The sequence below is a fragment of the Phascolarctos cinereus genome, unplaced genomic scaffold (genome assembly GCF_003287225.1).
Source record: "Phascolarctos cinereus isolate Bilbo 61053 unplaced genomic scaffold, phaCin_HiC Scaffold_3;HRSCAF=262, whole genome shotgun sequence".
NCBI classification, from domain to species: Eukaryota; Metazoa; Chordata; class Mammalia; order Diprotodontia; family Phascolarctidae; genus Phascolarctos; species Phascolarctos cinereus.
The window spans coordinates 220,234,453-220,262,107 of NW_027555736.1; the positions used below are offsets into that span (position 1 = coordinate 220,234,453).

The following is a 27,655-nucleotide window of genomic DNA, read 5'->3' on the forward strand; positions in this document are numbered from 1 at the left end:
TTTGTACCTTGATTTCCTTTCTGCTTATTCATCATATTTTAATGAATAAAATAGGAAGAATTATTCAGGGCTTCCTAAGCCTTTTCTTCTCCGGGGTATAGCTTTTCATGAAATTCAAAATGTTTTACTAAAATAAAAGGCAAAATTAAAAATCCTTCAAGAAAATGAAATTATAAAGCTGTAAATGAAAATGAAAAATGCCTAATAAGTTATGTAATCCTCCCCTTCATTCTTTTCAGTATCATTAATGTCAAAAAACATTTTAAGGGCTTGTCTGCTCATGGCACTGTGCCAACTGTCAACATGTGATATTTCCTTATACCCTATTGTTCTGGTCTATTAAAAAGAATATATCCCTAAAATTGGGGCTCTGGTTTTGTACTTTTAATAGTTAGTTGCTTACTAAAATAGCTTAAGTGGAAATTTGGTTAATAATGATTTAAGGTCCTAATGAATTATTATATATATAGATAGATATGTATGCAGGTACACACACACACATATCTATATCATCTATATCTATATATCTATATCTATATCTATATCTATATCTATATCTATATCTATATCTATATCTATATCTGTGTCTGTGTCTGTGTCTGTGTCTGTGTCTGTGTCTGTGTCTGTGTCTATGTCTATGTCTATGTCTATATCTATATCTATATCTATATACACAGGGTGATCCAAAAGCCTTAGGGCAGTTTCTGCTCTAAGAATAGTTCATAGGGAAATATCACTTGTTGACAGTGTTTGGTACAGTGCCATGAGCACATAGACCCTAAAAATGTTTTTGATAATAATGATGCTGAAAGGTATAGCAGAGAGGACTTATTAGGCATTTTTCTGCAGTTTCTGCACTAAGACTTTTGGGCCACCCTGTACATTATACATATCTACATTTAGAGCTGATCCCAGGCAAAATTGTCAATCAGGACCCCTCCCTTTTCCATTCTGTGCTACTTCCTACTCACTTCCCTCCCCCAATGGCCTGCTGTGCTCACTTGCTGCAAGTTAATCTCCCTTCAGACAAAAACAACCCTTAGAAGTCATAAAAGATTGGTATTTTGGGGGGAGTGGGGGGTGGTGGTCTTAAATCTGTGATTCATTGGGATATACTTGGAAAAGCAGTTGAATCAGAGGACCTGATTTTAAATCCTTTCTCTGATACTTCCTATATAACATTAGACAAGTTGCTTAATCTCACTGGGCCTATTTCCTCATTTGAAAAATGAAGGGGTTGAACTAGATTGCTTCATTTATTTCCCTTCCTTCTCTAGGTCTCTGAGCCTCCATTTTCATTAGTGTATCAATCCAGATCTGCAGTTACAGTCTTAGAGAGTTGCCTGTAGTGTCCCAATAGAGTTAGACATTAGAATTCCCTTGGGGTCCTCCTTTTACAAGTTAAAATTTAAATGCAATCTAAAAATTAAAAATATTTCTAGTGGTGGGGACTTCAGATATTTAGTACGTAATAAGAGAATAACAAATTTAAAGATTGTAACTTTCTTTTTTTCTTTTTTGTTTTTTTAATTTTATTAATTTATTTTGATTTATCAGCAATCACTTCCATATGCTTTTGAGTTGAAAATTTTTCTCCCCATTTCTCCCCCCCAGCCTCCCCAAGACGGTGCACAATCTGATATAGGCTTTACATATACATACCCATTAAACATATTTTCACATTAGTGAAGTTGTAAGTAAAAATTAAAACCAATAGGAAGAACCATCAGAAAGATGAAACAAAACTCAACAGAAGGTAAAAATAAGTTAGCGATTCGACTTCCATAGTTCTTTGGAGGTGGACAGCATTTTCCATCCCGAGGCCTCTGGAGATGTCTTAGATCCTCGTAATGCTGAGTAGGGTTCAGTTTAACAATCTTAGTCATTGTATAACGTGGCTGTTATTGTGTACAAAGTCCTCTTGGTTCTGCTCACTTCACTCAGCAAAAGTTTGTAACTTTCTACAGAGGCATTGCGGCTTAGTGGATAGAGTTGACTTTGAAGTCATGGTGGACTGGGTTCAAGTGTCTGACTCTGAAGAGACACACTATGATCCTAGACAACTCAGTTAACCTCTCAGTGCCCCAGATGACTCTCTAACACTAATTTGCATTAATAAAGGCAGTTTCCTCCCCTGGGAGTTCTATATCTGTGATAAAATCATAGACCCAAACACTCCCCACACCCCCACCAAAAAGCAAACAACAAAAAACCCCACAAAGATTGTCTAATACAAGAATTCTTATGTATTGTGTCATGAATCTCTTTGGAAGTCTGATGAAACCTATGGACCTTTTCTCAGAATGGTGTTTTAATATGCATGTAATAGAACATGTGGGATTCCAAAGGAAATAAATTATATTAAAATACACGTATCAAAATATAAATAACACAAGTACACAGACCCAGGTTAAGAACAACCCTGTATGGTCATCATGGTGATTGTGGCTAACTTTCAGTGACATGTCTGACACATTTACTTCAGGCTTTCTTTATTTTATAGCTTTTAGAATTTTAGCAGTAGTTCCTTCTAGCAATTATGATGAAAACAAGAGAGTTGAGAATAATTTGAGTTAAGTATATTTAGCCATTACCATTACCGTTTACTTTTAGGGATGAGGGGCAAATGTTTCTAGCTAACCCCAGAAGAACACACACACACACCACACACACACACACACACACACATATATACACGCACATACACATATATATGTATATATACATATACATATATATAGTATTCATTTAAAAATTCTTAAGCAGGCACAATGCTTCTTGAAGGAAAAATCAGGAATAAGTTTGGGTTTTTTGATTTTGAAAATTGATGTGATTATTACATTATTTACTCAGCCACCATGACTCAGCTGCCTTCTCACCCTGGAAACTCCCTCAGTTGCCTATGAATTTCTCACTCTTGAATATTCCTCTGTTCTTATGGCCTGCTCTTCCCAGGGGTGAGTTTCTCCTGAAACTTCCATTTTTGAAGGGCCCAGGTCAGCCATACTTCACTCCTCTGTTTCTGACTCTCTGAACTGCACTACTATGCCCCCTAACATAGACCTTCTTCTCCACCCCTACTTTTCAGCTCCCTTATATGCGTTGTCTTCTCCCATTATAAAGCATGCTCCTGGAAGGCAGGGCCTGTCCTATTTTTAAAGTATTTGTATCCCCAGCACTGAGCACAGTGCCTGACACATATTGAACACTTAATAAATTCTTGTTGACTTAACTTGACTGGACATTGTCATTAAATTAATATTACTAAACACTTACTATATACTATGAGAGACCCTAAGCCAAAGATAAAACATAATCCCTTCCCTCAGGGAGTTTATAATCTATTAAGCATGTTAAGATATGTACAAAGATGTGTATCGTTCAAGTTAAAATATGGTACAAATAAATAGGAGGTTTACAAACCAAAGGAGGGAGATCAAATGAAGGAGAATTTATTCCCAATTGGGAAAATAAGGAAAGACCTCACATGCCAATATAGATGTATTAAAAATTAGTATAATTTTATTAGTGCTTCTTGTGTTTTATGTAATAATTAGTATTTTGAGTATTTTCCATTTTCTTAAAATAAAACAGCTCTTCCACCTTTTTTTCTGGGCACATCTATTAAACAGCTGAAGCTACTGTTTAAACTTCCAACTTGGGAAGATGAGAATCAATCTCCTTTGATAAATGAAAATCAAGCTCAATTTGAAGATAAAGCAGTTAAGTATTTTATAGATAGAAATATTTAGCATATTTAGGAACTAAATACTTTAAAACATTCTTTTCCATTTCAGGGCATTCAGGGTAAGTTTGTTTTTAGTTATGTTAATAAGTATTTGGAGTTAGAGGACCTGGGTTCAAATCCCACCTCTGTCACTTACAACCTGTATGACCCTTGAGTTGGCTTCAGTTTCCTCATTTGTAAAATGATGGGGTTGGAAAAAATGGCCTCTTAAGGTCTCTTACTGCCCTAAATTTGTGTGCTTATTTATATGTACACTCTCTCTCCCTCCCTCTCTGCCTCTCCTCCTCCACTTTCCTTTCCTCCTTGCTCTCTTCCTCCTTCTCCCTTTGCTTGTTTCTCTCCCCCCCATGTTCCTCTCCTCCTCTCTCCCTCTTCTTGCTCACTCTTCATTTGCCTCTCTCGTCACCCTTTTTTTCTCAGATAAAAGTACAGTCAGCTCTTGATTATCTAAATACAAGTCATCTTAAACCCTTGGACCAGCTTTTCCCTCTTAATTTTCCCTGTTGTTCATACATTTATGCTCATATATTCACAGAATGCAAACTAATCCTAAACCAAATTTAAGATTAAGGAAGAGAAAGCTACTGCTACCTAAAAACAAAGCAGACAAAGCAAGCTATGGCTTATGCCAAAGATCAATACAAATTATTTAAAAATGTGCTATTTATCAATTAATGGTATGATTATCATATCCCCATTAAAGCAGATAATTGAGAGCTGGCAGGCAGTATATTAGAAATATTTAGCCATCAAATGAAATGAAACATGAGTTGGGAAAAAGACATTAGAAGATTGAATGTAATTCTTATAATAGCTGTGCTTTAGCTCCTAAAAGTATTCTGTAAACACTTCTGGAGGTCAGGTACAAGATGGTTTAACTCAGTTTCCCAAAGGTAAGTAATTTATTGCCAAAGAGTGTCTTACACATATGCCACTGGATGACCCCAAAGCACGTAGGGCAAAATACTTTCCAGTCTGCAATCCAATGTGGTGGATAGAAAAATGGAACTTGCTAGGGAATCAGAGAACATGTGTTCTATCTGTGAAACTGACTACCTATCTGAACTCAGGAAAGTCACTTAACCTCAGTTTTCTCATCTGCAAAATGAAAAGACCTAACTAAATGGTCTCTGCATTTCTTTCCAACCCTGTATCTGTGAACCTATGAACTGGTATAATTCTGCTTTCCATTGGGGATGGGGTGGAGAAGAGGGAGTAGAATCTGTTTAGGATAGTTCTCTACTAAGAAACCTGAGATATTCTCTGTCTCTCTGTCTCTCTCTCTATCTCTATCTGTCTGTCTCTCTTTCTCTCTCTCACTCTCTTTTCCTCTCCCTTCACCCCACACACACACTATAAGGATACTCAGAAGGTATTAGCTCCAGGGAGTCTTCCATGTAGCCAGCTGTTCAGCCCCCTTGGTGAAAATCAGATGAGCGTAGTTTTGTCAACTTCACAATGAAAGCATCCTCTATTGCTTTTGTACAGATTCATAAATCAGTCCTTAATCATCATGGTATTATGATTTGCATAGGTTTTCAAGGTATATTTGGAAGATGTATGTTTCCACTCTCAAACTAGAGACCCTTACCTTACTTCTAAAATGTAAATGCCTTTTGAAAGAGTTGTGTGTGTGTGTGTGTGTGTGTATTTTCTAAAGTTGGACTCCTGCTGCCCCTGCCAACTGAAGCTGCTCTTCCTGAGGCAGTCATTCTGCAAAATTGCTATAATTGTCACTCGTATTGCCCCTAACCACCACCACAATCTTTATTATATTTTCAAATATTCTTTGCTTGTTCCCTAGTCCAGATGTCATTCATTTGAGAGAACACCCTTGAACAAGTGCCCGAATGCCTATTACTGCCAGTATGGTTTCAGTGAGGAGTTGGACATTTCCAAGAGAAAGGGAGTTTTATGTTCTTTTACACTTCATTTTGTTTGAGGCTGAATCATGAGCACACACCTACACACCAGATGTTGCACATGGGCTTTGAAGGAAGAATCCTTGAAGCAATTCTGCTGCATTTAAAGGAAAATGAAGATTCAGAGGACCTTTTCGCTCTACCTCATAATCTAAAATAGCAAAGTGTGCCTTTGATCTCTTTGTTGTTCAGTTGAAGTTTGGTGGTTCATGTGAACTTTAATTAAAGCTCTTTAGAGGCTTCACCATCTTTCAGATCTCTCTGGTCATAGTGATAGAGCTTCTTCTTCAATACCTTCCTCTACATTTCCCGCCTACATTTTTTTATAGGCAATTGGGGTTAAGTGACTTGCCCAGGGTCACACAGCTAGTAAGTGTGTCAAGTGTTTAGTCTGAGACTGGATTTGAACTCAGGTACTCCTGACTTCAGGGCCAGTGCTCTATCTACTGCACCACCTAGCTGCCCCCCTACATTTTGTTTTAATACTTGATGAAGGTGCCCTTTCCCCTTTGGGGCACAGAGCGCAGGGAATTTTCTTGTATCTCCTCCAAAATACTTCAAACCTGAAAGTAATGGCAGGAGAAATCTCCAAAGAAGACTACAGGGTTTTACCAGTAGTGATGTTAAGGTGCTAGGAGCAGATGGCCCACACTGTGAACCCATTCTCTACCTCTCTGGTATTTTTTTTTGCCTCTATATTTTATCAAGGGCTGTCATCCCCACAGTAAAAGTGGAGTCAGATAAAGAGATAGGAAAATATACTAGGTGTTCACTTAGGTCCTGGGTATGAATCACTCTGGTGTTTCTTATCAAGTATTGAGAAATATCATGAATACCACAGAAAGCTTGAAGGGGTTTTTGAGATGATCAAATCCAGTTTGCCTTGGTTTAATGATGAGGAGGAAAAAAAAAGACCAAGAGAGGTTAAACGACTTTGAGTAATTGTAACATTCTTAATTAAATTCTATCTAGAGTAACCTACCATTACTAGCCCTCTTTTTATCTCTGTTTTCAAGAGTTCAAGAAAAGACAAAATTGGGAATTATTTTGATATAGAAGCTAACTATATAACTCCAATTTTTTTTTCATTGTTTAAAAATATACATATTAACTCCATATAGGAATTTTGTTAACTTTCTATACTTTTAAACTTTGGTATCAGTGTAGATAAGGTAAATGAGCACCTGTAATCATCCACCTCCCCCCTCCTCCCCATTCAGAGAGTACCTTCTCTGGTAATGCCTTAGTTTATCCAACTGATATCAGTGGTTCCTTTTAGTTGGGTTTTCTTTATAAGAAAATATTAAGATTTTTAAAACCATTGACTTAATTAACAGTTGTAGTTTCTGTTTCTGATTTTTGCCAATCTCTATTTTATTTTGTAATGCTTTAATTTCATACTTGTATTATGAGACAGTTTTTGAAGGGTACAGTTCTAAGAATTCAAGAAGTATGAGCAGCAACCAGTGTGAAAGGTACCGGGGTTGTGAAATGGGTCAATAACCACTGGATTCAAGGGTTGCTTAGTAGTTGGACAAAAAGTATTTTAAAGGGGCAGCTAGGTGGCGCAGTGGATAGAGCACCGGCCCTGAATTCAGAAGGACCTGAGTTCAAATCTGGACTCAGACATATAACACTTACTAGCTGTGTGACCCTGGGCAAGTCACTTAACCCCATTGCCTAGCCAAAAAAAAAAAAAGAAAAAGTATTTTAAAATTTAAGTATTGGGAGATTTTGAAAATGTCTTCAGTTTACTCAGCCAAAGTTTCCATTTTAAGGATGAGAAAACAGTTTTTGACTTTTAGTAGGTAAAAAGCAATTTTGCATATAGAACATTGATTGTCAACTTAATCTTAAACCAAGTTTTATTTTTAATCTCTTGGAATAGAAATTCTTTTCAATATTTATAATATCCTCAGAATTTTGACATACTCTGGAACTCTCAGATTTTAAACTGATGTTTTTGTGATGGTAAGTTCAGGTTCTTTTCTATTTAAGATTTATACTTTTCAGAAAGTTTGAAAATAGCATTTGAATACTAAGCTTCATAACTGGTGTTATCATTTTAAAAATGATTTAGAAGTTGTATGATTAGAGATGAAAGTTATTGGATTGTTCAGTTAAAAGTAGCTAAGAACAGAAAGTGTGTATTACCAATTTGTTTTTATATCCTTTATATAGGACAAGGATGAGTAAAAAATTATTTTATAGGTGGTAAAGGGACAATTTAAGGGATGATTTACAGCAACTATTCCCATGGAGGTATAAACACACAATATTTCATTAGGATTCAATTACAGTAGAATACATGCAGGTGTATACTCCATGCAGGAGGTTTGTATGCTTCTAAAATGAATGCTGTATAACTTCTCTCATTGTTGATATTTCCCTTTTAATATTAGTTGTCCATTAAAGCTTTTCATCTTTATTCAAGTTTCTAGAATCCTCAAGTATCCAATCATGGAATTATGAAGTTTGAAGCAACCTTAGCTTTCATTTAACTTGAGCCTTCTATTCTTGCAGTGACCTCCTTCACAACTTCCTTGACAAATGGTCAAATTCTCTTTGGACACATCATAAGTAAGGCAGCCATTGTGAAGGAGTTCAAATTGTTTAAAAAAAAGTTTTACTTATTTTTTCCCCAAAAATGGACCACCTTGCTTTTGCCCTTGAAAGGCATAGGAGATAAGGCTCTTCCTGTCTGTAAGATAGCCATTTAGATAACTGAGGCCTGTACTAATGTGCCTCCCAAAGAACTTTCTTCAAGTTCCACATCCCAGGCTCTTTAACTGATTGTCATATCATTTCCAGATCAGACCATCTGGTGACCCTCCTCTGTACTTGGTCCAGCTGCCCTTTCTTGAAATTCCTTGTATTTGGAAGAGTTGGAAGTTCTTGTTTCATTTTTCTGTCGAGTGGCCCTTTGTTCTATTTGTTTGTGTTCACAAGTCTGTATCTGATTAACTCCCTTGTTTAGAGTAATCTGCCAGGATTTATAGATTCAGTCCTTAAAAGGACCAATTAGGTTCACTTTGTCACCTGACTACAGATTGCATTCCTAACCCCAGGTCTGCAAATCAATGTCGTTATTGTAATGGGGACCAAGGTAAGAGACTGTGAATGGATCAAGAAAAAAAAAATCGATTATCATTACCAGAAAAAAGCGTTTAAGAAGCATTGCCTGTTGTTGGTGGATTACTGGCTTTATGGCAGCATTTTATCATGACCTATGTTATAGGACCTGCCAAAAATATGTCCTCTTCACTAGATGGAGGGAAACTCAAACTTCGTTCCTAAGCCTGTAAGATTTGTGTCTTTGGTAGATAGTGAATGGTAACACCGAGAGGATTTGTTACGCCCCTTCTTTTCTCCCTTATTTTGCAAAAGAAAGCCAAAGACAATGTATTACAATAGATGCATTGGTCTCCAATTCCGGGTAACCTGGTTTCAAGTCCTGTTTCTGATTGGTACTAGCTGTATGGTTCTAGCCAAGTCATTTTGCTTTTCCGTGCACAAACTCAAGACTAAATTGTAAAGTAGTTGCTAATCTCCATTTTTACATTTATAACCCCTTACCCCACTTCCACACCGCAAAACCCCCTACACCAATGAAATCACGTTGTTGTTGTTCAGTTGTTTCAGACACTTCGTGACCCCATTTGGGGTTTTCTTGGCAAAGATATGGAGTGGTTTACCATTTCCTTCTCCAGCTCATTTTATAGATGAGGAAACTGAGGCAAAAAGGATTAAGTGACTTGCCCAGGGTCACACAGCTAGTGCATGTCTGAGGCCAATGGCGGCCAAGAACCAACTTGTAATTTTATTTAGAAATCCATTGCTAAATGTTGCATATTAACAAACAGATATTGAAAATTAAATTCACTGCATCTGAAGGCATTCTCTGTTGACCTTTTAACCTCATTTAAATTATTTAGGCTTATGTACTTAAAAACATGATGTGTATTCCTTTGTACAATAGATCTATAATTTAACCAAATGCTTAAACAATACTAACACTATGCATGGCACATTGTTTGAACTTGTCTAAGCTATACTGAGTACTGCCAAATCGTTTATAAAAGTTTTTGGGTTTGTGAATAAACAGAGATAATTTAGTAAATACCACCACTTTTACGAACAACTAGGTTGGCACAGACTCGGGGCTCAGGGCCTGGAGTCAGAAAGACTCACCTTTTCGAGTTCAAATCTGGCCTCAGATACTTATTAGCTGTGTGATTCTGGGCAAGTCACTTAACACCTGTTTGCCTTAGTTCCTCATCTATAAAATGGGGACACACTGGAGAAGGAAATAAATGGCACACCACTCCAGCATCTTTGCCAAGAAAACCCTATGAACAAAATCCATGGGGTCACACAGAGTCAGACACAACTGAACAACAACAATTGCTTTTATACTGTACAAAAATACCTTTTTGTTTGTTTGTTTGTTTGTTTTGGGCTAGGCAATGGGGTTAAGTGACTTGCCCAGGGTCACACAGCTAGTAAGTGTTATGTGTCTGAGGCCGGATTTGAACTCAGGTCCTCCTGAATCCAGGGCCGGTGCTCTATTCACTGCACCACCTAGCTACCCTCAAACGACCTGTTTTGAATCATCTCTGGGTTTCCATTTTAATTAGTTTTCTCCTAAGGAACAGCAACCTACTAATGCTTGAGAGAGTTTAAAAGTTTAGGGCCACAATGAGATCATTAATATTTTAGGCCTTTCAAAATCAACATTTCCTATGAAAGTGTGTCTAGTACCCTGGAGATTTGTTTCGATCATTAGTGAGCATCAGTGGCTCTGGTTCAGCCCACATAGGATAATTTAAGCAGGATTGTACAAAGATGCACCCTGAATAAGACCCCCTTTGACAGCATCCAGAAATTCCCTTGAGGCATCATATACATTTATTGCAAAGCACTGAAATGTGATATTACACAAATAACTAATGAAATAGCATTTATTTTATGAAAATTAAGGTTGTTAGATGGAAGAAAGAGGACAGCACTTAAAGCATAAACAGTAAGATGAAATCATGTAAAATATGCCTGCTTTATCAATAGCTTTTCCTGAATTAGTTGTAAATTTTAGCCATGCACACATGCATGTATACTTAGAAGAGGAATGTATGACTCCATTTTCTGACCTGTGGCTTGGAGGTTAGAATGGGGGAAAAATATAACATACAGAAAGAACTGTTATAATTTTGTTTTGTGTTTTTTTTAATGGGCCTAGAAGGATCCATTCTCTCCATTAGCAAGGACAGAGCTTTCTTTGCTCCCAGTATCTTAAGCATCCTTTGTTGTGTCTTTCAGTGCTAGAATGGATTTGGACCACTTGATCTTGTCAACCTTTCACAGAGTTTGTTCTAAGAAAAACAAACGAAATAAGTTGTGTGACCACGTTTTAATTTCTCTGAAGCTGGCTTGACGTGCATTGCATGGAAGTTACAGTCTAGAACTGGCTCAATTTGGGAGCTGGGGTGCCCACTATATATACCTTTTCAACAGGGGCTGATGTTACTCCACTTCCCAACAGAGGAAATCCCTCTTCTACCAGATCACCCGCTTCTCCTCCTCCCCACCCCCCAACCATACCAGACCACTCCCAGCCTTGGGCTATATAGGCAAAAGAATCTATCTCCATCCAATCTTGGGCTGCTTCCAATGCAATCTCATTATCAGTAATGTCCTTCTGAAGAACTTTGGAGAAGGGGACTGGGGGATGGAACTCTGAGTCTCCAAGATAATCATTTTTCACAATGTTTAAAAGAATGAACTAAATGAATGTAAGTATTATCATTTCTGATCATCATTAGTCTTTTGTCCAATGCTATCATTTGGGATCCTATTTACTCTCATCTCAGACATCATTTTAGTGAGTAGTTTTGTAATTTCTTAGCCTGCAGATTATTAGGAGAATTATAAAAGGGGAAGAGAACAACTATAGGTTGACACAGTAACAGCTGAACAGTAAGGGAGGATAGAGAAAATAAACAAAATAAAACATGAAAAACCAACACAAAAACTCATATTCCAGAAGCCTGGGCCCATTTAGTATAGTGGTAAATATAATTCAATGTGCCTGGACCTCTTCATCAATTAATGTATATTTCAGCTCAATAAAAATTATTACAGTTATCCAAAAATAAATTGAGCTACTCTGATTGCTGATATCTTCAAGTAGAGACTGGATGACCACTTTGGCATTGTGTAGTGGAAGATTCTCCTGATTCTAATGCTCCAATTTTTCTCTTGTTCTTCCTGAAATTTCCCCTAAGATCAAATAAATCTGATTAAATAGGGAGATAAATCATTCATACCTCCACAGGCCTTTTCTTTAGTATTTGAAAGGGAAGAAAAATGGAATGGTTTAGACTTTCCTGAAGGAAAAAAAATAATGTATGTAGAATTGTATCTCACCTCATTTATAAACTAGACTCCAGACCCTTCCCTATCCTTTGATTCTCTGTTCTTTGGGAAATCAACAGTTTACTGAAAGAGCAAGAACCCTATCCTATGTCTTATTTGTAACTATCAGTTGAGCCTGGAAGAAATTGTGTCCATAGCTATTGAAAACTTCTCTTTCATGTTGTCTTTTTAAACAGTTTTTGTTATTTGTCTCTAAACCATAATCTCTTTGAAAAACTGTATGTTGCCACTGATTCATTAAGGAACTGATCAGCCACTTTTGACTGTTGTCCATTGGTAATCCTAAAGAGTTTATTTGTTGTAGTTTCCAGTGCCTTTCATACGTTTGTTTTCATTGGTAAAGCTTCTATCTGAGCTATAAGCTGCTTAAAGTTCACAGTTCCCCTTATTTTTATACCTGATTGACAGCAACTAATAGAGACTTGGAAAATCCTGGGATTTAGGCTTTGCTTGACCAAACTAAAAGTTAAGGCTTTTCCTTAATTGGACCTTTGGCTTTGGAACATCCACGTTGTATAATTACAAGTTGCAACTACCTTAGTATGGCCCATATATATGTATCATATTTAACATATTTATAATATGGATATATATTACATATGCACATAATGTATATATATTTACATGTACTTATAAATGAAAAAATAATTATATGGAGAGATTTCTCCTACAAATATGTGCTTCCCAAAATTGAACCTTAAAATGAAACACTGAAGCCCTGTGGGAGGATCACTGGATTTGTATTGAAGGATATGGGTTAAAATCTCACTCATCACATGTGTGATCTTGGGAAATCACGTGAACTCTCTGGGCCTCTGTTTCCTCCTCTGTTAAGTGAACAGGTTATTCCATCTCTATAAACTATGATTCCTATGAAATCAGCTGCAAATAGTTTATTTGAGTTAGGGCTTAGTTGTCTGTGGTGACAGTTAATTTGAATATAATTTGGTTTTTTCTTCCCTCATTTTTTTAAACATCTTTCAAATATTGATATTGATAAATATTGAAGTCAAAAGGAAATTAAATCAATTTGTTATATGGAATGAATGAAGTTTTCTAATTATACATTGTGCTTTATTTGCAGGGCCGTGTATGTGCTTTAGAAAGGGTAAGTTTGGAACATTTCCCTTCTTTCTTTTTGAATTATTCCTGCTTCTTGATATAGCTTTCAGAGAACTTACAGAAAGGAGAAGATCAGGAAAATATTTCTAAAACCTCACCTAAGCAGCAATGGGAAAAAGTGAACTAGATTTTAAGTGAAAGGTATGTTGATACAGACTGAGAAATTTAAAGCATATTTGAGAATTTAAGGTCATCTCAGGATTAATTATGCTGAAACTTTAAGGATTAAACTATAGAAGATCTAAGTGGTATGTATTTAAACCAATGAGAGTCTCTTTCACATATTTATATATCTCACAACTTCCAAAAGAGCTTGGTTGAATGGAAAATGAGATCAGGTTTCATTGTATAGTTAGAAGATCAAGTTCTCAGCAATTCATTTTTCAAGTAGTTTTTACTACTGATTCCAAAGGAGGGGAGGCAGGGGATAATCACACATAAGTAAAACTGGTAGATCATAGAGTTGTTATTCAAAGATGTGTTATATAATTTTTAAAAAAATCTAGCACTTGGTTGTTCTTTTCTTTCTTTTTTTTTTTCAGCCAAAGACAAGGTTTATTAGAACATCTGTCATATAGGGCAGACTTTTAAGGAGTCTGAATATATCTGTGAGCTATTGGCTAGATTTTAAGAATCTGAGCCCATGGCTAGATTATAAGAATCTAAGCTGTTGGTATTTTCTTAAAGTAAAGCAAAGTTAGTGGGCCTAACAATCAGTGTTGCAATAACAGTGCATGGTAGGAAAAAAGTGAGAAGGAAAGAATAGTTTGCAAGTAGCAAAGCAAGTCTCAGTTACAAGTGGATGCGAAATTTTGGTAGTTATTAGGTCTGACCCTGCTGAGAAAATAACACACTCATTGCATTTGTGATGAGCCCTTGGGAGATGTCCTGGCTTTTTAATTTTGTGTCTTTCTTGAAAGCATTGGTGCCCTTCCGTATAGATATATTTCCTTTAAAATTAGGGAGCATTGTATTTAGCCTTTTATGAATTCATTTGTTTTTAAAAACCTAAATAAAAAACTATTTCAAAGATATGTTTTATAATTTAACATTTGCATGAGAACAACTTGAAGGGAAATGTTCCTAAGCAAAGACCTAGATCAATGAACCAACTAACCAACCGATGGATGTGAAGATGTTTTACTGATGTTTGCCTTTCTTGTTTGCCATTCATTGCTAGGGTCAAATGGAATTTTAAAATCTTATTCTTAAGGCTTTACCTTAGGAATTATTAAAACTTTAAATAGTTATCATGAGAAAAATAAAATTTTTTAAATGGATTAGTTTTTTTTTACCACGATCATTTGGTCAAGGTGTATTTATGGATACTTCAATTACTGATGATTACTGTAAAACAGAAGCATAAAAATTAAAATGCTTGGTAATTATTTTAATGCTCCAACATTATGAAATCATTTAGCTTTGTATGCCATGTTAATGGACATATGTAATGCATTTAGCGGTGTATTCAGCTGAATGATAGGTGTTTTGTGGCTCCTAGAATCACAGACCCAGGGTTCTCAATAGGCTCTTGAGTTAATTCATTGGCTCCTGCCAACACTATAGCTAGCGTATAAAAAAAGTTGTCAATACTATTTAAAAATTGCTAATTGGTCAGACCAAAGTTGGGGAAGTAAAAAATATGGAATCTTTAGTAATAAAAATCTGTACAAATCTGTAATGGAAGCTACCTGCTCTATTGAAATATCATTTCATCAGGATCACTTATAGAAGTAGTCCGGTGAGGTCAGTGGTATAATAGGCTCCAAAAGCAAGATGATCTTCTCCATATAAGCTAAGCTCTATTTGGGCCATTTCTACAATCATTGATGCTTAGGTCAACTCACAGACGGGCCATTACAATGCATTTACCTAGGAAAAGGAGTCATAGTTGGTACTGGTCGATAGCTGGATTGACATTCATCAGGTACAGTGTGAAAAACACTGGCACTAGAATTGGAGGGCCTATGTTCAAATTTTCCCTCTGCCACTTATCTACCTTATATGTGTGATCTTGGCTAGGTCACTTAACTTCTCAGGGTCTTACTTTCTCATCTGTAAAAGGAGAGGATTGGACTAGATGACCTCCGGGCTCCTTTCTACCTCTAAGTCTATGATCCAATTATTAGATGGCTTGTGAAATCAATTTCAGCTCCAGATGTGTGAGCCAATAAGCCTATTAATTCAGTTCTCCATTTCTCAGTTCTCCAGTCAATGTAGGAGTAATATGGGGAGATCAGCCCTATAGCTAAAAAAAAGTAAACTTGAAGGCAGCATACACACACACACACACACACACACACACATATATATATATGTATATACATACATGTGCGTGTATTGTCTTGAATTTCATATATTATATCTATATATACATATATATGTAATATCAATCAACAGGCTTTTATTAAATGCCTGCTATATGCTTATTTGTATCCTCAGCATCTAGGTACTGTCCTAGGTTCTAGGAATACTAACTAAGGAATGAAATAATCCCTACTTGTAAAGACCTTGCTTTCGAATGGAACAGACTTGGAGAATTTAGAGCTGAAAGGCATATGATGTCTCTTGCAGCTAGGTGGCATAGTAAATAGAACACTGGATGTAGAGTCAGGAAGACCTGAGTTCAAATGGCTGTGTGACCCTGAGGAAGTCACTTAACCTTTGTCTCCTCTGTTTCTTCAACTGAAAAATGGGAGTAATACTACCACCTACCTCACAAGGTTGTTGTGAGGACCAGAGGAGGTAATATTCTTAAAGCCCTTAGTGTAGTGCCTGTCTCATAATAGTACTTAATAAATGCTTGTTCCTTTCCCCTTCCAAATGTCAAAAGATTTAGAATCCTTCTCATTAAGCTTAACTTCTGGAACTGTCACTAATTAAGGCATTCTAAGCAAGAAATGTACTGAAACCAAGCCATAAATATAACCTATTCCCTCTCCTCAAGCTAGTTATTCCTGGAATAATAATCTTCCATAAGAATGTTCCATGCCTAATCCACGGAACAATATTATTGGAAATTGGTCAAACAAATATTTATTGGACACTGTGATAGATCTTGAGGGGGAATACAAAGAATTATAAAAAAAACCCTTTGATTTCAAAGAGCTGGCAGATTAATTGAGGAAACAAAACATATATATGAAAAGTAAACTAACAGTACAAGGCAGTAGATGATAAATGCCAAATGAATGATGCATATGATAAATGTGGATTGGAAGTGAGGAGAAAAAGAGCATTGTGGGCTCAGGAGTGGCCCAGAAGGCTTCAAGGAAGAAATGGGACTCGATCCAATTAGGAAAGTACATGTTGGATTCATATAGGCAGTAAGGAGGTGGGACTGGTGTGAGCATTAGACAGAGATGAAAATTATACAAGTTGTGTTCAAGGAAGATACAGCACTTTTGACTAGAGGTGAGAGTGCATGTTGAACAATAGTATCAATTCTGGTTTTTTATATAGTATTTTCCTCACTGAAAGCTCAGCTCTGGATTTCTCTCACCATATAACTCCTCTGCTTCTATTCACAAACTGCTGAACACATCTTGAGGAAGTCTCACAACTCTGTTGACTGGGAGCATTACAAATTCACATTATCTAGCCTCACCTGGACCCTTGTTTTCATTGATCCTTAATTTTCAAAGAGGACCAATGACATCATGGGATGATGTCTTCACTTGAGTGTAAATTAGATTTAAGTGAGGCAGAGTTGCACAAAAGTCATCAGCTTCACTTTCTCTTCCAGAGTTAACTGGACCCTTACTGCAGCAAGGAAGTCCTTTTATTTCCCCGCAATTGATTCCGTATTTCATTCCTCTCAGAAGCTGTCCCTAATCTTTTCTTCCCTATTCAAGCTTTCTACTCTTCACCTTTCCCATTCTCTCTCAGGTGAGGAGTTTGCCTCTTACTTTACAGAGAAAATTGAGGCCATTCAACAGGAAATCCCTCTCCTCACATTCTCTCCATCTCAAACACTCTTGACATTATCTTACTTTGCCCCTGTCTCTGACAAAGAAGTAGCTCTTGTCCTTGCCAAGACCAATCCCTCTAGATCTAAGTTTGTTCCCATCCCCACCATCTCTCTAGCAGATTGTATCCTCATTTATCCCCCTCTTGTCTCTCAAATCTTCAACCTCTCTGCATCTACTGATTTCTTCCCTGCTACCATCAAAACTGCCTAAGATTTCCCCATCCTTAAAAAAAAAACTTACTACAATGAGACATCCCGCCATCCCTGCTATCATGTTAAATGTCTCCTCCCTTTCTCAATTAAACTCCTTGAAAAAGCTGCCTACTCTTGCTGCTTCTATTTTCTTTCCTCTCATTGACTCTTCAACTCTTTATAGTCTGGCTTTCATTCTCATCTCTCAGCTGAAATTGTTCTCTCCAAAATTATCATTGATTTCTTAATTGCCAGATCTAATAGACTTTTTTCAGTCCTCATCTTTTTTTGACCTATCTACTGGATTTGACAGTGTTAACTACCCTCTCCCTTTGCTCTGGGTTTTGATGACATTACTCTCCATTTATTTTCCTCCTGCCTATTACTCCTTCTTGGTCTCCTTTGCTAGCTCATGATCTGTATCACATACCAACTGTGAGTGTCCTCCCAGGTTCTTTCCTAAGCTCTTTTCTCTTCCCCCTCTACACTCTCTCAGTAAATTCATCAATCCTATGAAGGACTAGGCTGATGGTAGGAATGAAATAAAGGAAACACCAGAAGGTGGAGAACTTCTTTAGAGCATTTGAAATGTGATTTGATAAAAACAACTTTGGGGCCACATACCTATGTAAAGCACTGCATGTACTGTCAATGGCTATAATTATTTGCATAGTTAGGGATACTAATAGTGCCTTAAGATGTTTTCATGAGCACAGAGGTAAACCTGACCCCTACTCAGTCGGAAGACAGATCATTCTGATAGTCAGAAATGTTCTTTGTAGGCTTGTAGCTCAACCAGTGATTCAATTAATAACAAAAACTTAATTCCTGCTTTCAGCTTTGATTTACACACCAATGTGGCATTACACATTTCTGTCTTTCCACTTTTCCAACACGTCTCTTGCTGACCACTTGGCAAAAGGCATCTTTTTCCTAGAACTGATTTAGGCACTTAGAGAAGGATTGTCAACACTGCTTCTGTCCCTATAAAATGTCAGATCCTAACAGTTCACGGCATAAGAGATTCCTACAAATGTTACTAGTCTGTAGAAAGGCACCTGTATAGGAAACTGCACAAAATTCTATTGAAATTATAGGCTGAATAAAAATGTGGAACCTTATGTCCTTTGTCTAACTTAACAGTTGCTCACACTGTTGTTGTTTTTTTAAAAGAACCTCGAACAAGGGTTCTTAACCTGTGGTCTGCAGGGTGCCTGAATAGATTTCAGGTTGTCTGTTAAATTTTTTTTAATAGTTTGATAAGTATATTTCAGCATAATTGGTTTCCTTTGTAAGTGTGTATATACACACACACACACACACACACACACACATATGTATACGTATATGTATGTATGTATGTAGTATGCATTTTAAAACATTACTCTGAGTGAGAAGAGATCTGATTGCTTAATGAGACTGCCAAAGGATGACGAAAAGTCCAACGAAAAGTTAAGATCCCCTGACCTAGTTTATTGTTAGCATTGTCTGCCAAATTCTGCTAAGTAAGCATCACTGTCTTGGTGAATTAGCCACTGGGGAAGTAGAGTCAGTCCTTGATTGCTAGAACATTGTTTACTAAATTATTACACCAGTACACTAAATAGTATACTAATGGCCTGAGATAATTAATGTCCACAAAGTGCCTGACTTATAACCTAAGAATAGCAACTTCTTGGGAGCGAGTTAGTTAAATGTTAATAGTTTGGAGCGTTCAGAAAAAAAATGTTCCCTATAGTAGATTTGTACTAACAGCTTGCAAGAAAACTTTCATGCTATGTGAAACTTGCTTTTATGTCTTTACAAAATCCAACTCAGCATTCCAAAACCAAAGCTCAAGCAACGTTCATCCCAAATTTGCTCAAGTCCTATGAGCCCTTTCATTGAAGTTGTCTAAAAGATACAGTCAAGTTGGCTATCCACCAGGTGAAACTCAGTAGATTCTGCTCGGTTTTGACCCAGAATCAGGTGAAGCTCAGCAGTTTTGGCTACACTTCATTGTAAAATTTTGGATCCGTTCAAACTTGACACTTCCTGGGAACCCATTCAAACTGAAACCGGAAAAGGGTTTTGCACAAACCCCATGCTCACCAAATCTGCCAAGTTTCCCACTGCTCTAATGTTAGTGTAACTTCTGTGTATTCGCATTGAGGGCAAACGGAAACATCCTCATGAATCTCTCATGAGGGATCTTGTTTGAAACAATCCGGACATTCTCCCTTTGCCACCTTGTCCCCAAATACAGAGCCTGTATTCTGTATTTGTGAGTATGAAATGTGTGTGTGTGTGTGTGTGTGTGTGTGTGTGCGTGTGTGTGTGCATTTGGGGGTAATAGGGTCATTTTCAAGGAGTTAATTTTCTAAATATTATCTAAGACATGTGGGTTTTTTTGGCCAAATGACAGAAAAGGTGATAAAGTAAGATTTTTTTTTACATGGAGTTGTGATACTCTAGCAAAATTTGATGGCCTCTTTTAAAAATATGACACCATTAATGGCTTCTTTCAACCTGAGAAAATGAATTGTTTCATCAAAGTCTGTCGGAATGCTCCTAGATGTGGTAGGACTAGAAAAGGTATCACTGAGAGATTATCTAATGAATGCAGCTTCACCCGCAGAAGAGTTTAATGTCATTGAAATTGCTCGGTGTTTGGGGGTCAGTCTGACAGCTTCATATTTGGTAGCTGATAAGTAGCTATGTTGTCTATCTGACTCCTTGGCTGGATAATATGTTTTATAGTCTTGTTCTAAATACTATCAATAACACTGTCTGTTCTCCAGGTAAAATGCTGCTATTTTGTATTTTGGGAGTAATGTGAGTGAGTGTTACAAGTTACAAGAGACAGAACCTTTTTGGAAAGCGTACTACATAGAAAGGATGTTTCTTGTTCTCTGAGAGAAAATATCTGGTAGGAAGCCTCAGATTAATCAGCTGTACCTTTTTGGAGAAAGATATTGTCTTTTATAGAAAAAGGGGAGGTATTGTTAAAATATGGTACTTTTGGTGAGAATCCAGGCAATAAAATTTAGCAAACGTATTAAAATCTTACTGTGTGTATGGCCTTGTGTATAGGTCTTGGGGACACAAGGAACATATGGTCTAATGGTGCAAGCACTGTGCAAACAAATAGATGGTGATGCAAGGTAGAAAGTAATAAGGGCAAGAGAAAGATGCAGAAAAAAGTGTTACAGGAGAATTTGAGGAGGAAGAGATTGCTTTCAGATTAATGTTTAACGTTTCCATACTAGCTCTTACTGGAAGAAGTGGTTGGAAGAATCATGATTTTATAGAGTCTAATGTCAGTGGAAGTACATAGTAACCTGAATAGATCACAGTCCTTATTAATGACTGTGCTCCCTCCAACAGTACAGAGGCTCTATCATAAGCCTTATATGCTGTGGACTAAACTAGGGCCATTAGGTGGCACAGAGGACAGAATGCTGAGCTTGGAGTCAGGAGGAGCTGAGTTCAAATTTAGCCTCAGGCACTTAGCTGTGTGACCCCGGGTAAGTCACTTAATCTCTGTCTGCCTCAGTTTCTTCAACTGTAAAATGGAGATAATAACAGTACCCTATATCACAGGGTTGTTGTGAGGATGAAATGAGATAATTGTAAAAAGTGCTTAGCACAACACTTTTCATCCTGTGCAACTCTTGCCCGTGTCTTCCTATAAATTTTCCATCCAGTGTGCTGGGAACTTTGTCTACTTTTCTCAACATTATGGGGGTACCATGAAGTACATGAGTTAATGGTTGATTATTGGTCTTAAAGGAAATGGAACCATGCCTTCATTTTAAATGCTTTACTGTGACTCTTTACAAACTGTTCAAAAATCAGAGACTTTATCTGTATAGAATTATGGTCTATTAGAGTTAGAAGGGATCCTTCTTACTAAGTGTTCAAAAATCAGAGACATCACCTTCATAGAATTATTATAAACTATTAGAATTAGAATGTATCCCTGAAAAAGAGAATCTAGTGATTTCTTCCATTTTACAGTTGAGGAAACTGAGGCCCAGAAAGCCTAACTGACTTGCCCAAATCCAACGTCTTACTAATAGCACAGGACTAGAACTCAGGTTTCTGGATTCTTAGTTGATGCTTTTTCCACCACATTCTGACTCTGCAGAGGGTGAGTAAGAAGAGATCCCAAGATACCATACAGTTAACCAGTGAATAATAAGTGGGAAGGAAGAAAATTAACCTCATTTGTGACCTCTGTTTCAGAAGTCTGAAATAATGGTAGGTACTACTCAGCTGAACCCTCTTGGGTTCCTGAAAGGAGAATATACCATGAAATGGTTTCTAAATGGACTTTAATAAACCAACCTCATTCTTGCGTGTTCTTTTTGAGATTGTTTAAGAATGGGCTAGAAGCTGAGCCTCTATTTCCACTCTACTGTGAACTCTTTATGTGACACTGAGTACCTCACTCAAGTAATTTCATTTTCTGCGTCTGGAAAATAGTTCTGATACCACTTACATGTGGGGATTGTCAAGTTTGTTTAGGGCTTTTAATCAACTTTGATCTCAGATGAAAAGCTAGAGAGAGTGTAAATTGTTACTATTAGCATTATTAATAAAAACCCACAAAGTGGTTTAATGTTAAATAATTAAGGGAAGAATTCTAGGCTATCACTGTCCCAAATGTTTTATATTTCAGTGTCAAATGCTGAAAAATTTAAAGACAGGCTTGTCAAACTAGCCCTTTCTTCATTATTCTCATTTAGGTCTTGCTTTTGAGATTATTTTTGTAGCTCATTTTTGTGGTCTTCCACAAATTATCTCCTGGAACCTCTCTGGCTTTCCCCCTTTACTGGCATTTTCCATCATTGACCTTCTCCTGACCCTTGACCCATCCATAGATATAAACTCAAGAGCTGAGACTTGCTCACTTTTTTGTCTGTGGATTTGTTGTATAATAATTATACAGCTAGATAGAGCATTGATTAGAGCACTGGCCCCCCCAGAGTCAGTAGGACCTAAGTTCAAATCTAGCCTCAAGCACTTACTAGCTGTGTGACCCTGGACAAGTCACTTAACCCTGTTTGCCTCAGTTTCTCATCCATAAAATGAGCTGGAGAAGGAAATGGCAAACTACTCCAGTATCTTTGCCAAGAAAATCCTGTCATGAAGAGTCAGACATGACTGAGAAAAAACATCATTATATTCCCAGTATCTAGCACCAGGCCTTACTTGGAGGCATTTAATATTAGTTGAATTGAACTGAATCAAAGAGATAAAATTTCGGCCAAGTGGACACATTATAATATAATTTGTATAATCAACATTAGGTTGTAAGAGTAGATTCTTAAAGTACTTTAAATGTGCCACCCCATCTTGCAACCATACTGTATGACCTTGGGCAAATCATTTATTTAACCTTTAGATTTCCATTTTTTTTCCTTCAGTAAAATACTGGGAGCCTAGACTAGAACACATTTTAGATCCCTCCCAGTCCTAAAGCTTATTGTTCAGTTGTATCTGATTCTTTGTGACCCCACGGACCATAGCATACCAGGCCATTCTATCCTTCACTATCTCCTAAAGTTTGTCCAAGCTCATGTTCATTGCTTCCATGACATTATCTGTCCATCTCATCCTCTGCCATCCCTTTTCCTTTTGCCTTCAATCTTTCTCAACATCAGAGTCTTTTCCAATGATTCCTGTCTTCTCATTATGTGGCCAAAATATTTAAGCTTCAGTATTTGACCTTCCAGTGAATAGCCTGAATTAATGTCTTCAAGTATTGACTGATTTGATCTCCTTACTGTCCAATGGAGTCTCAAAAGTCCTCTCCAGCATGACAATTTGAAAGCATCAGTTCTGTAGCACTCATTTCCTTATTGCCCAGGTCTCAGAACCATTCATTGCTACTGAAAAAACCACAGCTTTGACTATAAAGGCTTTTATAAGCTTTGTCTTTGCTCTTTGGCTCTAAAGCTATGACCCTTTAAATTCCCTTATTTTTTCTTACATCCTTTTCCTATTTTGTTTTGGCCAGAAACTCTGAGGGTCTTCCCCTCCCAGGTTGATTATTTTTTTCCTTAGGTAAAAGAGACCATTCTTTGCCTCATTTCTTACCTAGTCTTAATCACTGAATGGGAGTTGCCTCAGTCAAACTGAGGCCTGGGAAAGCCCTTAGCTTTAAAAGGCCAAGGTCTCCATTGCATCCCAGGCCACCTCCAGTCCTCCTAATCTATATCTTGCCACTGGACCCAGATGGCTTCCGGAGGAGAAATGACTTTGCACAGTCCTCCCTCATTTAAATCCAATTGACTTCCAAGTCATGGCATTATCTTCCTGATGCCATGATCCTCTTCAAGAATGAAGGACAAAACAACAACAACATCTAATTTAAGCCTAACTGTACTTTGCTTTATCGGAGTTGTTCACATCTCTCCCCTCTAGGCAAAGTGCCAAAAAATAAAGGTGCTCTGCTGAGAAATGAATTGTCAGGTTTTGACAGAATAGGGGAAAGCTTTTATGCTGATTCTGGAGCTGGGTCTGGAGCAGGAAGTGCAGACTTAGAAGTTTATGCCAGTGGTGAAGGAGCCATTCCTGGTTTCCTGTACTGTGACAGAAAGGACTTCCAGTTCTCTGAGGATTTACCATTTCCACACTCGAATTCTTTCTTAGGCCCCTGCTGATAGGAGTGGTTATGAGGTTCCATGAGGGAAATCATTTTCTAGTCTTCCCTGAGCTATGTTATGGGAAATATATCTCATTTCTGAATTCATGTGGTAGGTAACTGCTGCTAAGATATGTTTACCACAATGCAGAAATTAAGGTAAAAACCCAAGTTTTATTGTTATGCTCAAGCATAACGTTCAGGCTTCAGAGAAAACAATAAACCTGAACCACCATTAGGATTCTAACAATTCCTCTTATAGGCCAAATTACTGTATATTAGAGTGACAGAGAAATAGTTCTTTACATATTATAATCTTGTTCATTCCTCTTAGGCTGTAAAAATTAAAGAAAAGATAGATCCATATCCTGTGTTTCCTTCAATGTCACAGAAGTTGAACAAATTTAAACAGTCATAATCTCATGCATAAACAAATCTATTTAAACAGACTCTATAGGTAAACTAAGTCAGGCTACAGATTAAACTACATTTAGAGGTTTCCAAATAGGCTTATTGAACCAGAAGATTTATATGTCACCAATGAGTCAGGGACATTTAAGATTCTTCCTCTGACTTCTTGTCTAAGGAATGTTTAAGGCTTTAAGTATATTTTCACATCCCATAGGGTAGGTTTTGTGCAGATGAGGTCAATATTAACTTTCAGTTAACCAGTACTTGAAGAAGAAATCAAAAACATAAGCAATTCCCATTATAGCAAATTCCGTTGTGTTAATGACATCAATTACTATATTTCTGTACCTGCAGAGAGAAGCCTTGTATTTATCCAGACATTCATACTGGTATCTTATAATAGAATTTGTTGTTGTTCATTCATTTCAGTCATGTCTGACTCTCCATGACCCCATTTGGGATTTTTCTCGGCAAAGATACTAGAGTGATTTGCTATTTCCATCCACCACTCATTTTATAGATTAGGAAACTGAGGCAAACAGGGTTAAGTTACTTGCCCAGTGTCACACAGCTACTGAATGTCCTGAGGCCAGATCAGTCATCCTGACTTCAAGTCTAGCATTGTGTCCACTGCACTGCCTAGTTAATGTACAATAGAATGCCATCCTTTAAAGCAATGAGTTGGAAAGCCTGGTTCCTGGATTATTGATGACCTTCCAACTGACCTTCCAGGTAGAAGTACAAGGAGCAAGTCACCCCCAAATGAAATTATTAATTGCATTTCCATCTGCATATTTGAAGGTACATTTAAAAAATCCAAAATATCTATTTTAAAATAGCCACAACAATGGTTACTTGCCTAGGTAAACTCTCCATGATACTTGTTCGTGTCAAGTAAATATAATAATTCATAATAACTAGTATTTTATAGCACTTTAAGGTTTACAAATGCTTTACAAACATATCTCACTTTAACCTCACCACAAACCTGGGAGGGTAGGTATAGTTATCTCCATTTTACAAATGAGAGAACTGAGGTACACAGAGATTAAATGATTTACCCAGGGTCACACAGCTGGTGTCTAAGGCCAGATTTGAACCCTTCCTCTCTCTGGATCTAACACTTTATCCACCCTGCCACCTAACTTCCCTAAAGTCTGTGAGGCCTTTTGCCTTGCCAATGTGATCCATAGATAAAAGAACTTGAGAAATATTGTTCTAAGGGCTCCCTGCCCTTTGTAAATCTAATTCTTTGACATTAACATGGGTGAAATATTTTTACAAAACACTTATATTGAATGGTGATATATGCCATGTGCATAATACATGAACATTTTCAGTAGTTCTGTCCATTTTATAATTTCATGCCTCTCTACTGTCTGGTTGTAAAATTGCCAGTTTGATTGTTGCAAAGGATCTTAATTATTAGAAGTAAAAGAAACCTGATAGATCTGTTCCCAGGGTCCTTGAAACCTTGGCTAACGCCTGACTTTCAGAAGGACATGTAAGAGCTATTTCTTTGTTCTGGCTTTCAACCAACCTACTATAAATTGAACATTCCGACTCTCGTTAGACCTAATCTTGGTCTTACCCTCTTTGCAGTTCGTCATCAAGTCCAGGGTTCCTCTATGCAGTATCTCTTAGATTTCTGTCTTTCTTTTCATTTGCACAGATGACACTTCATGGTTATCTCCTGGCTCAGGGGTGGGGAACCTGTGGCCTCGAAGCCACATGTGGCCCTCTAGGTCCTCAAGTGTGGCCCTTTGACTGAATTGCTGATTGTTCTGTGAAGTTTGGATTCAGTCAAAGGGCCACACTTGAGGACCTAGAGGGTTACATGTAGCTTCGAGGCTGCAGGTTCCCCACCCCTATCCTAGCTGGTCTTCCTGCTTCCAGTCTTTTTCTGTTCTAAAATGCTTTTAAAATGTCTGTAAGAATACTTTTCCTCAAACACTCTTTTAAGAACCTACAGTGATTCCTGTCATACCAAATCTAAACCCCTCTGCCTAGCATATCAAGATCCTCCCTCCTCCAACTGCCTCCCTCACCCCTTATCTTTCTAGCACCTTATAGCAGTCTATCATAGAATGTTAATTATGTGACTGGTGTGTGCATAGGTCCCCTTGGTGCTAGGGATATAGATACAAGGGAAGAAATAATTTGTGCTTGCAAAAGACTTTACATGGAACAAACTTGGAGAACTTAGAGCTGAAAGATTTATGCTAGTTTGCACAGTAGTTAAGAGAAGTCAGAAAGACTTGAGTTCAAATTTGGCCTCAGACAGTAGTTTTATGACCTTGGCCAAGTCATTAACCATTGTTTGTCTCAGTTTCTTCATTTGTAGAAGGGAGATAATAATAGCACCTACCTCAAGGTTGCAGTGAGGATTAAATAAGATAACATACACATCACTTTTCTAACTTTAATGGACAATATAAATGCTAGGTAGTATTATTATTACTTAACAAAAGAACAAATGTGTTTTTCAGCACAAATGGCACAAAGATAGACTATGTCCTAAGCCACAGAGAAAGTATAAGGAAATATAAAAAAGCAGAAATTATAAATACATCCCTGACAGACCGTAAAAAAATGAAAATAGTAATTAATACAGGGAACACAAGAAAAACATACAGACCTTAGTGGAGGCTTAAAAATGGCGTTCTGAATAACAGACAGATCAAGAGTGGAAACAATCACGATGTGAAGGAAAATAATAACCGTGATAATACAGAACCAACATTTCCGAGACAGAACTAAAACAGTCCTTGGAGAAAAAACTATATCTCTGAGAATATACATTAACAAAATAGAAAAAGAGTATTAATGATCTGAATATGCAGTTAGAAAAATGGAAAATCAACAACTGAACCTAAAATAAGCCCACAGTAAGGAAAACTTGAAAATTAGAACATAGAGGCAATTATAAATGCTTTAAGCGTCAGAATAGAAGGAAGCCATTTCTGACTTGAATAAAAAAAGTGAGATCAGGGAGGAAGCAAATTTAAACCGGACTCTAAACAACAGATAAAATTTTTATGAGTAGAGATGGACAAGAGGAAACTTTTCAGGTAAAGAAAATTGCCTGGGCAAACGCAAGTAGGCAAGGAAATGGAAAGCATTTTGAGGACATGATTACAAACTTTTCATACCCTCTAAACCAGCTAGATGGCGCAGTGGATAGATTGCTGGTCCTGGAACCAGGAGAACCTGAGTTCAAATCTGGA

The 27,655-nt window shown here is 37.2% G+C and overlaps 1 protein-coding gene across 1 annotated transcript in view; it reads left to right on the forward strand.

The window, feature by feature from the left end:
- The window catches only part of CEP128 (centrosomal protein 128), a 507,255-nt gene that overhangs the window by 424,162 nt on the left and 55,438 nt on the right, over positions 1-27,655 (forward strand). The window contains 1 exon segment of the mRNA XM_020976328.2: positions 13,187-13,210. Coding sequence (XP_020831987.1) covers positions 13,187-13,210 — 24 coding nt within the window.